The sequence below is a fragment of the Rissa tridactyla genome, chromosome 13, assembly GCF_028500815.1.
Source record: "Rissa tridactyla isolate bRisTri1 chromosome 13, bRisTri1.patW.cur.20221130, whole genome shotgun sequence".
Lineage (NCBI taxonomy): Eukaryota > Metazoa > Chordata > Aves > Charadriiformes > Laridae > Rissa > Rissa tridactyla.
The window spans coordinates 10,932,466-10,947,071 of NC_071478.1; the positions used below are offsets into that span (position 1 = coordinate 10,932,466).

A 14,606-nucleotide genomic window follows, 5' to 3' on the forward strand; every position below is an offset into this window, starting at 1 on the left:
CTTCCATATGCAATTTCAGGACATGAGAATCTGTTTTCTGATATTTCATTCATCTCAGGTCTTTGAGGTCCCCAAATACTGTTATGAAAGATAACTAATATTTTAAAATAATATTTTTAAGACCTCTGTTAGGCTTTTCATCTTCGTGTTTGACTGGATCAACATATCTAATGATATGGCAGTAATTCGTATGGACACAGTGTCATGGTACTGTATCAACACATAATGATAAGGTTACGGAAATTTGTTTGCATCTTTGCAAGCTGCCCTCAAAAACTTAAAGCAGTTTCTAATTTTTAATTCCTCATAACATGCTTCTGCACTTAAGCCATTATTTCAGAGTGTTTTTAAATTATGACTGCTTTTGTTAATTTTAAAACAAACCACTTCAGCAGGCATATTTAATAAGTATACACTGTTTGCAAAACAGCCGTTTACATCATGCTTCAACCTTCAAAGCTGAGGGGGGAAAAATCTCATTATTAAGTACAGAATTTGAATTGATGTTGGCATTTTCTGTAAACTAGCTGTGTCACGTCACCTCATAAATTGCTAACGCTGTGACAGGAGAAGATTGTCCCTTTCAAAGGACATACGAAAATGCAAGCATCATGACTCATTTGCATCCAATTTACATGCCTGTATAACTGAAGTATTGCACTGAAAGTACCACACTCTGCAGAAACTAGGTTAATTTTTTGTATGTACATAAACAAAACCATTTCAGTTAGGATCAGAAGAGGCACAAACACAGATTTTTGTGCAGAGTTGGAAGAATTAAAGTGCCTGCAGTGCTTTGAAAGAGAAAAAAATAAGCAGTATATTAATTTTTCCATTGTGCATTTGTTTTCAGAGAATCATAGTACTATGACTTATAGCAATGATGCAACAGCTGATTCTTTGAGACACTGACACTACAGGGAAATATACTTCTAACTTTTCATAAACAAAAGAATAACAATTCAGTAGCAAAACAATAGTTTTAGCAAAAAAATTGTTAAAATCTTGTTTAAATTTTTAACCCAGAATGCCTGTGTGACTTTTGGAGAATTAAATCTCATCTGCTATGTCTGACAAGTTGCAAATTCACCTGAAAATTGTGATCACCTGGACTTCTGATGAAAGACTTGCCAAATGTGCACAAAAACCTTATCTTCCGTCCAGACTTCCGAATTAGAAGCATGCAGGTCCACCTGCATCGTGCAATCAGGATTTACAATAGTACCATGAACTATCAATATCATGAGCAAAAAATCAGTTCCTAATGACAAGGAGATTTTCATATGCGAGATATAGGAAGTCTGGACAGAAACAATTGCTGTCAACACAAAATACAGACAACACGCCTATAAGGAAAACAACTACAAGTTTCCTAATAAAGTCAACAGGCTGCATTCATCGGAATGAAAATTAGGTGGAGCCAGTGTCTTTTATGTATTCTTAGTTACAATGCCAGCAACTGCAGCACACACTGCGCTGTTCCAACAGTGAAATCTACTGGAAGACCAGTTTTACTCAGCTTGCATTACTTTTATTTCAGTAAAATAATTTCTTTTGCAAAACAGGCATTTTACTTTCTGAAGATGTGAAATATAAGGAAATTAATATGTCTTATCTGTCCAAAGACACTTTAAACACTAATCATCAAGGCATAGAATAGAAAACACTAATCATCAAGGCATAGAATAGATTTCAGGTACACAACAGATTTGTGTTTACTTTATAGTATGTATTATTAACCTGATGGAAACAGTAATGACCAGATTAATGCAGCTGAGTCACTCTAGCTACAGCTGATTGTGTGCTGGTTTGCACTCAAAGATCTGGAACTATATTTAAAAAAAAACCAAAACCCCAAAAAAACCTTCTTTAGTAATGTTATTAAAACAAACAAATTTTTAATTTAAGTGCTATTCAGGGGACAGTTTGTATACAGTATTCACATTTCGGCCGCCATGGGCCCTGAGGGGGAGGCAAGCTGGTCTCACTTTTTGCTGAAATCTGCTCTCCTCAACATAAGCCCTGTCAGTCATCACCTGACAGCCGTGGAAAGATGTCAAAGGGACCACATGCAAGCACAAAGGCTAGTAGAGATATGTCTAGTAGTAGAGACTGTGAATCCCATTTCTTCCTAGTGCTTTGACAAACAGGACATTGTTGTCATTTAATATAAGAATGTGCCAAATACCAAATTTATTCAGAGCTGACTCCTTTGAAGCCAACAATGTTGCAACATGGATAAATTTGATGCCCATTCAAGAAATGGCATTAATCTGATTAGAAATCAGCTTGGAAATGTTTGGCAGTCGTTCAGAATTGCCTTTGAATATGATCTGTTCTAGAGATAGAAGTGCAGCATCATGCTGTCATTGCTGGACAGAATATCAGTAGTAACAGAGAGCAGTGGGAGTGGAAGGGGAGAGGTATGCACATATCACAGTACTATACCGTGGGCGTATTCTTAAGCCTATTACCAGCTATAGTTCTAAGAAAGGGTGAATAAACTATGAAACCAGGAATGCCCTTCAATCCCCAAATGCTTATCTAGTCTCAGCCAAGTCAGTGAGCAAAATAGTCATCTAGGTGAGATAACAAATGAGAAAGGAGGAGGAGGAATGACAAATAGATGGAAATTGTGCACGTGATGCTCACACATTGTACCATGCTCCCGCAACCATTTACCCTATGATAGTGCAGATTAAGATGCCCAAAGCTGAAGAGAGAAGCACTGAAGTGTGTAACTGGTTTCTGTGAGACAGCTATGACCTTTGTCATTCCTCAAATTTTTCACTATCCTGTGCTTTAATAGCTTTGGTCATCTATTGCACTCTGTGTGCTGGCTCCTTCGTCTCGGAGGAGGCAGGTGTGTGGTGTTGCTCAAGCTGTAATAGTCCCTGAAGGTAAAACAGGACATGTCTGAAGAGCTATACTAGCTTTGTTTGCTGTTTTTATTTCCTGCCAGAAAATGAGCTACAGTCTCTTCCTCCTGGCTTTTGTGCTGGGCATTGGTGGAGCTTTCCAGTATGGGTTGCAGGTCTCCATTATCAACTCTCCTGCTGAGGTAAGCATGGACAACTCAAAAAATTGAGCTCTCAGCAAGAATTTCAATGTTCTCATGCATTCCTGCCTCTATTTGCAATCACTAACTTTTTAACTTTTGCTCTCAAAACTAGACTTATTGTGGTTTCTTGGTTCTAAGAGTCTAAGTGACTATCTGTAAGGTGAAATAGGATAGGGAAGGACTGTAGCACTAGAGCTGAGGTCAGCACTGATTCCTGCAGCTGGAAAAAGAAAATTAGGGGAAGTGTTTGTCATCCTGAATGGTGGCGAGGACATTGAGTTCATGTCCATATCACCACTTTGGGAACCCTCATCAAGAATGAGGGTGTCATGGAGGTTATGAACAATAGGTCAGAGAGACCTCACAATGGGCCGCATCAAGGGAAAAATCCTGATTTCACTGAAATCAGTTGAAGTCAAACCTGAATTTCACTCAAGGCATCAGCCAGGATTCATCAGGTGGACGAGAGAGACATACAGACCAGCTGGAATGGAGGGGAAGATCAGTTAGCAAAACAATCAGGGTTTAGCACATAAACAGAAGACCAACCTGCCACTCTCTTAGTGGTACTCACTGTTGATATTTAATATTGATATATTTATTCATTGATTTATTCATTGCACCTTGTTGCTAGAACAGTAACTCAAGGAATGTTAGTGGCAAAATTGCCTTTAATTTCACTGGGGCTAAGCTTTCAACCAAGATGTCAATAGAAATGTATCAAAAAGACCAGTAAGTAGCTAGGAGAAGTAAAAAAGAGGTGCAATTATTCAAAAGCTTGTTGACTGAGTCCATTGTTTTCTGTTTTTCTTTTGAAGTACATCAAAAGTTTCATCCGTGAGACCTGGCTGAAGAGATATGGCTCTTCTCCCACTGAAGAATTGATTACTTTGATGTGGTCCTTTGTTGTGTCCATCTACAGCATTGGTGGGCTTCTGGGGTCCTTGTCTGCTGGATATTTGTCTGTTAGATTTGGAAGGTAGGAATAATGATTACATTAGCCTTTCTGTTTACACCCAGAACTGCAAAAATAAGTGACCGTGTCTTGGCAGAAACACCGCTTGTAAAGTAGCACTGTGAGCAGCCCAGAGCTGCTTCAGATGAAGGATCAGTTCAGTGAAGAAACAGAATGGCAAAATCTGCCAGTGATCACAAAGAAAATCATACCCTCTCCCTTATAAATTCCAAAGCAAATCCAGTCTTGAGAAATCACATGAGGAGTGCATGAAGTTTTAAGTTAATTTCAATCAACTGCTCACAAAGCTTGTTCTTCAGTGTAGATATTGGCTCCACTGGAGGCATCAAAAGCTTCAACTAGCTTATCAGTCTGTGACAAATTTTTCTCATTCCCATTTCCTATTTCCCTCACTGCAGCTGATCTCGGAAGCTTGCAGTCTTTAACCACGGTACAATTCACACCACTTCTGTCAGGCTGAAGGATCGTCCATGTGAATGACACGTGGACAATATTTATGCTCCCATTAATTTAAATGAATTCCAGGAAGAAGGCCATGTTGTTCACCAATATCCCTGCGCTGCTGAGTGCAGCTCTGATGGGACTCAGTCGGCTGTGTGGATCCTTTGAGATGATCATCGCTGGAAGAATATTTTCTGGAGTGTGTGGAGGTAAGTTAGCATTCCTACCTATGGTATTAAATAGTTGGGAGAGTAGTGACTGAAAGTCACAAGGATTTACCAGATTGAGTATACAGATCACAGATTTTTACTAAACCCTGCAGAGTGTCTGATTGCTGAATGCATTTTTAACTAAATAAGAAAGCACTTAAATTAATCATGAGTGACATCTCCATTTCTCATTCTTTTATCTTTACATCCAATCCATATAAAAAGTATTGCCAACTTGTGAAAAAGGCAAAACATGCGATATTTTAGGGGAGCATGCTCACTCAATAGAAAGCTGACCTTTGTTCCTGTTGCTGCTCATTGTGGCTGGTATACTGCCTTCCATATTGCAGCCAAAGGAATGGTTTTCAAGCTGGGCAATTCTAATTTCCAGATGCTTCAGGTTACATTCTGCCAGTGGTTTTGATCCCTGAGCAGTTGGATAAAGATAATACTAACCAGCAAAAAAAATTAAGAGAGAGGATACATATTAATTATTTCACTGAGCAAATGGAATATATAGCATTTGTTAACTTGTTGGTTTCAATCACAAAATATGGCACATAGCATCGCAAGTAGACACTGAAATATATAATCTGAGATTAAAGGGAGCAACAGTAATGCTGTATATGTGGCTGTAGGAAACATTGTAAGAGGTCAGCCTGATGAAGAACAGATTTCCCTAGGGAACATACTTGCTTAGTGAAATATTTAGCAAAGACGCAAGACTACGGTACTGGGAACATGCTTTGTGTCAGACAGACATATACTCAGCATGGTTAAAGAAGTATCTCAGAGTCTAATGCTATAGGCTTTGCCTGTAATGTTCCCCTCCAAAACACCAGACCTATGGGAGTTTGAATTGCCCTGACAGTCTTTTGCCACTACAGGTTTAGGTCTGAATATCCACCTTATGTATGCTGGGGAATGTGCCCCACGGAAGCTCCGCGGGCTGATAGCCATAACAGCTTCTACTGCCATTGCCATTGGAAAGTTTGTAGGATTTGCTCTGGGTCTCAGGTATGTGGGTCTAAGACCTGTTTAATTTATTCGGTTATTAAAATATATGCATATGTCAATGCAAGCCGGTGGATAGGCAGATCAGCAACTATTTTTAGGCATGTTTTCAGGGTACTCTAGGCAGCCAGACTGAATTAGCTCAGCCCAAATTCCTGATTTAGTTGAATGGGAAACAGAAATAATATAAAATATTTAATCATGAAGAATTACATTGCTTCCTAGCAAAGACAGATCAAAAGACAGACAATAAAAACCTTTAACAGATTTGAATGGGTTTGAAAGAAATCCATCTTTTGTAAGAACTGACCTTTACTCTTTATTTTTTTTAGAAGGAGCGGGGAATATCAGATTCATCCAAACTTTCTTGAAAATACACACAAACCAGCACACCCACTCATCAAACACACACACAAAACAAGAGACCTAAGGTGGATTCATTCTCCCCAGCACAGGCTCCTTCTGCCTGTCCCGTGCCAAAGCATTCCCAAGCATGCATCATTCTGGCCTCAGTATTCTCAAAGCTGCAGGAAACCCAGTGTCTGCTACTTGGGACAGTCAGTACCAGGCTGATAACCCCTGGATCCTGTCTTAATTGTAACCTGGGACTCTTTAGATCACAAGCAGAGGGATCAGCTACCACAGGTTCTTTCTTCAGTGCTTGGGCTGGGACACTGTTCCTCCCTGTGGGCCCTCAGCTGTCACAGGATAATTAGCCTTGCTGCACTCACTACTGAGCAACAGCTGGCAACACTGTGTAATTAAGTGTGCTGCATGCAACAGCACTCTGCTTTCCCCTTCTGCCTCCCATTGAGATTTTCATTTTTCTGGGCTGAGAAATGCTGGAGACTCCTGGGTGAGAGCCGCCAGGACACACGCAGCATGGCAGAGGGACCGCCTGAGTCTGTGTGTGCTCACATGGCCAGTACGCATGGTTGCTTAGCTCCTCTCACTCGGCTGGTTTTGTTTCAGAGAAGTTCTTGGAGTAGATGCTCTCTGGCCTATTCTCATGGCAGCCAACGCGCTTCCTGCCCTCATTCAGCTTCTCACCCTCCCCTTCTTCCCAGACTCTCCCCGCTACCTGCTCATTGACAAAAAAGACAAGGAGGGGTGCATTAAAGGTAAGGAAATGGGCCACAAAGAGTTTGTTTTAGCAAAAAGCAGAAAATACAGTAAAGCCCCACATGAGCCTGGAAGGGAGGTACAGTTGGGAAAAAGACTCTTGGTCTTTTGTCTCTGAAACCACCTTCAGCTTTAATGAAAGACAGCCTCTTCCATTTTGATATTAGTGCTCTCTTGTCACTAATTATCTCTTTGGTTCTCCCTTACCCTCTGCCAGGATCCTCCGAGGGACGTGATCACACAGAGCTTGTATTTCCACCAATACAGATTCTGCCCTGAGCTGTCAGGGTGTGGATACGGTACCTTCTGGCTCTGTGTAAGAAAGGGATGCTCTTAACTGTCGTGCCATATCCATAAGCATTCCAGTTCTTCAGTAACCCTCACAGCAACTACTGACATAAACAGAGAAACAGCCATTGTAGGGTTTTAACTATCAAAAGAGAGAGCTCTTTAGATGTAGGCTTATTTTTTAGTGTAAGAGTCATTTTTCCTTGTCTGTGTTTCGGTACGTGCACTAGAATTGCACCTTTAGCTGGAAGGTATTCAGGGAAGGATTGGTAAGAATTCAGGTGTGATTTACATTGAAACATTGTAAGCAGCTGTTGGCCAAAGGTGAGGTCGTGATTAAGATTTATGGGTAAAAATAGATAGCAATGAACTGGATCTGTATCTAATCTGAATCCATAACTCTAGGAAGTTCACACAAGAGTGCCTGAAGCTCAAATAAGACACTCTGCAAGGCAGGAGGTAATCCTCTGAATTCATGTCTGTACTGGTGAGCTTGGACCAGGACTCATCTTTCTCTCCCTCTCCTTCCAGCTGTGAAGCAGCTCTGGGGAGACGGTGACCATATGGCTGAAATAGATGACATGATGGCAGAGCAAAAGGCCATCCATGGGGAGAAAGCTAAGAGCGTTTGTGATCTTTTTCGTGACAAATCTGTCCGTTGGCAGCTCATCACTCTCTTCCTTGTCGCCTCATGCATGCAGTTAATTGGAGTCAATGTGGTACGTGTGCTACTTTTCTCTGGTTTCTAGATTGCTTACTGTTTCTTGGTAAAAAGCAAGCTTTGCAGTGAGCAGTAAAATGCTTACTGCAACAGTAGCTGTAAGGAGGGGATCTGTTGTTACTGTTTATTATAATCTTTTCCCATGGAAGTTTGGGACCTGGGATAAGTCAAGAACTGTGTTTTAGCAAGTGTCATCTGAAGGCATCTATACGAATTACCCTATTATGATAAGAGAATGTAAGGGGATAAAATAAAATCTCAAATACAGAACAAGTAAAGAACAGCATAACCTCCTCTGTGTCTCTGAACTCCAGAATGCACTGACCAAAATTGTTCAGCCATTTCAGCACAAACTGAGTCAGGTTTGTCATGTACGTTGACAGTGCGCTTCCATACTCTTACTTCTTTGGGTTTCTTTCTAAATTCTTTAACTTTGCACTTTCTCAGATTACAGACAGTTACAGCATCCCAGTAATCTATGTGACAGTTACTGATATTACTCTCTAATATACCTTTTCTCTGGAAATATCTCTATCTACGTTTCAGTAGAAAGTATTGAGTATTGGAGTAGTTATTGTATAAAATGAGCTTATAAAGCTCATATAAGCATAAAAGTTTCAAAATCCAGATTAATTTTGCAAATTCAGAAAAACTTCAAGATTCATCAGACTCCTTTTTACTCCCACTAGTGAGCAGTAACTATATCAAGAAGGACCAGTAGTAACTGAGCCTATCAGCAGTGGAATTTCTTATGCTGTAGGAATGCTTACATCCAGAAACATAGTGACTGTCATAATCAATGTAAAGGCTTAAAGATGATGTAAAAAGATAATTTAAACCATTTTCTTAGTACGTACTGTCCACATTTCTGTATTCTCCTCGTCCAAAGTACACGAGACACTAAAACATGGGAAAGATGTCAGATAGAATTATAACCTGTAACATAAGACAAAGGCTAGTGCTAAAAGCAAGCAAAAAAAAAAAGAAGAAAAAGGCTGTATTTGTTTCTGACTTCAAGACAGAGCTGCTAGTAAAAGCTGTTCTGCACAAATAAGGCTCATTAAAACATTGAGTATTATTTACTGAAACCAAGAAGGTTTTCTGTTTTGCTAAGGCCTAATTAGTTATTTTCTGTCAAAAAAGATAGAAGCTAGTGTAAACATTACCACATGGGTACAACCTTCACACATTTCTCTTCTTTCCAGGTTTACTTTTATGCATACAATGTCTTTAAAAAGGCTGGAATCCCCCCTGCTCAAACCCACTACGTCTCCCTGGGAATTGGTGTCACTGAGATCCTTTCCACAATTCTGTGCGTAAGTGGCTCTTCAGCTGAATTTCATTCTGCTGCAATGCATGTTTCATTTCTATCTTTAGAAGCTACTGTAAATGAAGCTTCAGGAATCAAACTCCTGCAAATCAACAGCAGTGCTTCGCACTGACCACAAAAAATCATCTCCGCACACCCTGCAATCATAAGCTTTTGTGTTCAGTTTATGGGAGGACAGGAGAGTCTTTCCCTGAAAACCACCAGACAGCCTGAGCCAGCCTTGGGAGTTCCAGTTGCCCTCTGTAGGAAGGGCAGATGACCGACAGTGCCTGTGTCCGCTTGTCAGTAGGACTCGCAGCTGCAGGATTCATGGCAATTAACAGTGCAAGCATTTCCACTTTGCTGTCCTCCCTGGATGTCCTTTGCCTGCAGAGGCCACCTCAGGCCTCCGCTGCCTGGGCAATGCTCACTGCAGCCCTGCACCTCCCCAGCTTTCCCTCACTCCCTGAAGCTCCTGGTCCTGCTCAGTCTCCCCAGATGCCTTTACTCACCCTCCTAGAGGAGGTATGACATCCCAGTCCCCGACTCTTCAGAGATCCTCTGCCTGGAAGGTGAAGGCAGCTACCAGAGCAGCAAACCAGTGCCTGCCTTTGAGGTCTGTCCTTTGGAGCTGACAGCATGCCCTCCTGCTTGCAGGGTTTCCTCATTGAGCGTGCAGGGAGGAAGACACTGCTGTGGAAAAGCTACACTGTTCTGGCCTTGGCTTTAGTGCTCCTCACGGTCACACTTTCACTGCAGGTAAGACCGCACTTATGCATTAGAGCTGTGTCCCATCTTCATGTTTTATTGTGTGGCAGGTATCATTGCTATGTCCCTCCCCCTAAATCACTTTTTAGTGGGAGTAGAAGTATTTTTGGGGCTAACCATCATACTAACAGAGTTCTGTTCCCAGCCACGTACATGCAGATCAAAGCCAATAGCTTTATACAACCATGATCACTGTCAAGACTATCTCATTAAGTTTCTGGAAGTAGAGGAAACCAATGTATGTTTAACATTGACATACTTAGCAGTGACGAATGTTTCTAATGGAGCTGGATAAATAAAATTTTAATTTCTTATTTTATTTGCTATTCATTTCCTACCATAGGATTCCTTTTCCTGGGTACCATACTGCTCTGTTGCACTCATCTTTATTTTCATCATGAGCTTTGGCATTGGGCCAGGTTGGTATTTTCTACTGGAATGCTTTCATTTACTCATTCCTTCCTCACTGCAGCCTTTAGGAGAATTCCCAGGCATAGCTGTTCCACAGTTAGCATGAATCCTTACTCCTGATTCAGTGCAGGGGTAGATGTTCCCCTCCATACTGTGGTAGGAGGTAAAACTTCATTTGATATTGCATTCCTTCTCTCCTTCCTCCTGAAGAGCCAAGCAGAACCTCAAACACTTCCAGGTCAGTTAAAACCATTAACTTATATGGCAATATGAAGTGTGAGCTACAGAAGCATCTTGCAAAATTTCTAAACTTCCTTTTTTCCATTTTTTTCAGCTGGAGTATTATGCCCCTTACCCACAGAAATATTTATTCAGTCATACAGACCAGCTGCTTATGTTTTTAATGGTGTTACAAACTGGATCCAACTCTTCATCCTTGGACTTTTGTTCCCTTTCATTGTGGTAAGGAAAGCAGAGTGTTTTGTTTCAGTTCAGAGGAGGTTAGACCTTTCTTGAACCCAGAGCATACTTCCCTTTAGCAACACTTCAAGCAAAGGTCAGGGCCCAAACTAATTGCAGTTCTGATGACCTCTTTCTTTATACCCAGATATTTAGTGAAAGCATAGCAAAACCACAAAATGCTGCTAACTCTGCACAAACTGGAGTGTGACACTGGGAAACACAGAAGTGGTGACAGAGGCACCAACACTGTCAGACATAATTTGAATGTCATGAGGGGCTCCCTTCTTTTCCCCCCTTGTCCTGTATGTGCATCTCCTTTGGGGTTAATGTTAAATTAATCTCACCCAGCACTAGTAAGTAGCAGGAAACTAAAGCCTTTGCAGTTTTGGACAGTGCTGACATGCTATGTACCTCCCCCAGTCTTACACTGACTGAGAAGGATGGAGCAGAAAGGAAGAGTAACTGAAGCTCAGCACTTCTCTGAATTGTCAAGCAATGACACTCAATGTCCGCTGAGCATACAACTTTCCTCCTTAAAACAGGAAAGCAGAATTAGTTCATCTTAGCACTCGGTGCCATTCCCCAGGCGGCAGCAAGCAGGATTTACATCAGCTGAGACCCTGACCAAGTTTATTAGTAAATACAAAACCAGAAATTCCGTATCATAGGAGAAAGAAATCTAGATCAATTTATACGAACACATTTTGTCTCTTTCTTTTCCTATAGGAAGGTCTCGGTAGTTTCTGTTTCATCATTTTCCTGATTTACTGTCTGTCCATGGCTGTCTTTGTCTTCCTGGTGATGCCAGAGACCAAAGGAAAGACCATGCTACAGGTCATGGAGGAGTTCAACCACCTGAATTACCGTGGAAAGAAGAGACAGTTACAGCAGAGTAACTGCTCAGTGATGATTGTTACTAGACTTTGATAACAAACTCTCCACTCCGTATTTTGCTCTTTTATTACTGTAGTGCCCAGAAGCCTCACTAAGCAAGAGAAATTCCATTGCTCCACAAGCAGCACAAACACATATTTTAAAAGTAATCACCTGCAGTGCAGGGTACCGGATGAACTTGGTGGTTCTCTCCAACTGCTGAAATACGAGCTGAATTAAATCCTCTGCGGAAAAAAATCAAACACAGTGTATAAAGAAATAAGGTCTTTGTCAGTCCCTGCAAGTTAGCAGCTGTGTAAACTGAAAACACAGGATCTGCTATTTTTCTTACCAAAATGAGGACTCCACAGTTAGTGGAGGAAGTGAGTGTGGAAGGTTCAGGTATACAGCATATTTGTGAATCTCAGAGGAAAAAGAAGACAGAGCTTTCACATTGAAATTATCTGCTCCTATTAACAAATCAGTGCTGCCGAGCTTTCCCAGAGAAAGAGCTTCAGTCCAGCTGAAAAGAAGTGTTATCTTTTTAATCTGGTAGAAGAGTACCTTGCCTATCAGTAGACAGAAGCAGTATGCAATGTTTCCCCCTCTTACAATTAGACTTGAGGGCAAGTACATCGTATGGGGGCAACCAGGATTTCCTTGAAGAGATTATGACCACACTTCTGTGACCTGTAGCATGGTCTTCATCCTTTTTCCTTTTTTTTTTTTTTGAGGGGGGAAGTCATTGCTATGTCTGAAGAAAAAAGGTGTAATGGAGGTATAAGGTCCTGATGGAGAAGCATCCAAGCATAACCTGTCACCTGAAGCCAAACCTCTTTGCTTGGTAATCAGGTACATTGCCTAGATTTTGGAGATTCTTCTCTAAGGACAAACAGGGATATGTCAGCACTGAAAGAAAGCATGAGCAAAGAAAGCAGAGCTGCAGGAAATCATGAGTGGGCTAATCCACAGTGAACAGGTTTTCCTTTTTTATTAGCAATGACTATGTAACATGTCTTCAGCCTAGAGTTGTTTCATGTCAGAGAGAAGGAACACTGGGTTTCAATGGGACTGAGTTTTCAAGAGTAACTGGTACTGATGAGACAAAAAAGAGTGGTGCCCCTCACGGAGAACCCAATCTGTATGTCTGAGTGTTTGCTTCTCTCTCCAGGTCTCTGAATACTCCACATTTTCATCACAAACATGGTAAAAAGGGCTTCACTTTCTGTATTCATTTCTATGCTACATAACACACTCTTACTGTTCTTCATCCCTTGCAGTTTACTGATAAGGAAATGCAAAAGCATTGACTAGGAAAACACATCCTATGATCATGCCTGGATTTGGTTTTCATTGATTGAATAGTCAGGGACAGAGGAGAGCCCATCTTCTGGGAGTGTGTTGTTGGGGTCAAGGAATATTGTGTCTGTCTTGTTCTGGAAATGAGATCTTCACTACTGACTGTTGCAGGTGCTGCACAATAAACTTTGCAAAAGGACCTGAATATTAAGTGCCAGTTTTTTTCACAGCCCTAACGCTGCTGGCTATTTTGTCTTCACACCATCCTCTAACAATATTTGTAGCAGTGCCAAGAGCTAATGCTAAGAGCAGCGGACTTCCCCAACGCAGCCATCCTTCCTGTGACAATCATCATATTACAAAAAAAGCTAGACGAAGTTTATAGTTTTAAGGCCAGAAGACATGAATTGCACGATACCACAGTAAGAACCAACATACATTCCTTCTTCTGGTCAAAAAAGCAGGAAAAAAAAAAAAAAGAAACATTTAAAGTATTTTGAAAAGAAAGGATTAGGTAAGACCTTGATTATTTTAGAAGTCTTTATTGTGTCCGGTCTTTCTCCATCTTACTGGTTCCCAGTGAGGAAGCTTTTAGTGTCTTATAGACACTAAAAACTCATTTCCTTATACATGTCTTTCTACAGTATGATCTTGTCCAGCACGCCTGACTGCTTCCCTCTGCTAGTAAATACTGTCTGCAAGAGGCAAAGCGTGGTAAATCATTAACGCTGCCATAAACTAGCATGGATTAGGAATAAAGGTTAAAGAAGTACTTTTGAATCTGCAGTGTATCTATTTGATTTCCAGGAACACATAAGTGCAACACATGGCATCTTTGAAAACAAAATCCCTCCAAGCCAAGGGTATTGGGTGAGCTAAGTACTGGGTCTGGAATAAGCACATTTCTTCTAGTGTTCAAATCACCACTGCACACTTGCTCCATTCCTATGCTTATGCCTACAACTGCTATTTGCGACTGACAGCTCTGGGATACTCTGCTGGACACAGTTCTGGTCTGATTCTAGGACATAAAGTGCCTGGTGGTGGTAAGAGAGGACAGGAGAGAGGTGGGCAATCTGGCTGCAGTCTTCTCTGTGCCAGCAAAATCTTTGGCTGAGGGGAGAGCAGTGACCAGTGTTAAGTAACTGGAGATTGAGAGTGGGAATTTTTAAGAAGCAAGAGAAAACCTAAATAAAGACAGGGATTCTTGCAGTAGTTATTGAAGAGAAAGGTAGATTCTGGGGTGTTTTAGAAGAGGAAGTGAGAACACTTGAGGAGTCTGGACTGAGAGGGGAATGAATGAAATACACCACCACAGCTGACGTGGAGGGGATAAAGATTTCAGGGAGAAGGAAAATGGAATAGGTGGAAAGAAGAATTCAGCTTGAATTATTTCACCGTATACTGATGTGCAACAAGGCACTCAGGCGAAGGATTTGGAAAGAGCATTAGTGGGACATCCAGCAGGAGAAAGGTCAAGGTGTGACTCAGCAAGCTCGCCCTGTGCTGCAGGGCACACAGCTCAGGGGACAGTAGCAGTCACTGTAACACGAAAAGCAAACTGTAGGAGGAATGCCAGTGCTTCCACCGGGCTCCTGAGCAAAGCTTCTGTTGCCTTCAGAACTGTAACCTCACCTTCCAGCCTCCCCTTT

General features: G+C 41.3%; 1 protein-coding gene across 2 annotated transcripts; it reads left to right on the forward strand.

The window, feature by feature from the left end:
• Positions 1-2,745: 2,745 nt before the first annotated feature.
• Positions 2,746-13,777, forward strand: LOC128917287 (solute carrier family 2, facilitated glucose transporter member 11-like). Of its 2 annotated transcripts, XM_054220046.1 has the most exons (12): positions 2,746-2,863; positions 2,963-3,061; positions 3,880-4,040; positions 4,563-4,687; positions 5,575-5,704; positions 6,674-6,822; positions 7,643-7,830; positions 9,038-9,148; positions 9,799-9,900; positions 10,253-10,328; positions 10,655-10,782; positions 11,509-13,777. In XM_054220046.1, the coding sequence occupies exons 2-12, from the start codon at positions 2,966-2,968 to the stop codon at positions 11,707-11,709; spliced, it is 1,467 nt and encodes a 488-aa protein (XP_054076021.1). In that variant the 5' UTR covers positions 2,746-2,863; positions 2,963-2,965; the 3' UTR covers positions 11,710-13,777. The 2 variants fall into 2 exon arrangements, with proteins under 2 accessions (XP_054076021.1, XP_054076022.1); XM_054220047.1 differs by lacking the exon at positions 2,746-2,863 and having other exon boundaries at positions 2,921-3,061.
• Positions 13,778-14,606: the final 829 nt, after the last annotated feature.

Bases quoted from the DNA above. Each gene is read 5' to 3' on its own strand.
- LOC128917287 (XM_054220046.1), top strand. From the start codon at position 2,966: ATGAGCTACAGTCTCTTCCTCCTGGCTTTTGTGCTGGGCATTGGTGGA. The intron at 7,831-9,037 runs GTACGTGTGCTA...TCTTCTTTCCAG, and splicing joins AGTTAATTGGAGTCAATGTG to GTTTACTTTTATGCATACAA. The intron at 9,901-10,252 runs GTAAGACCGCAC...TTCCTACCATAG, and splicing joins CGGTCACACTTTCACTGCAG to GATTCCTTTTCCTGGGTACC.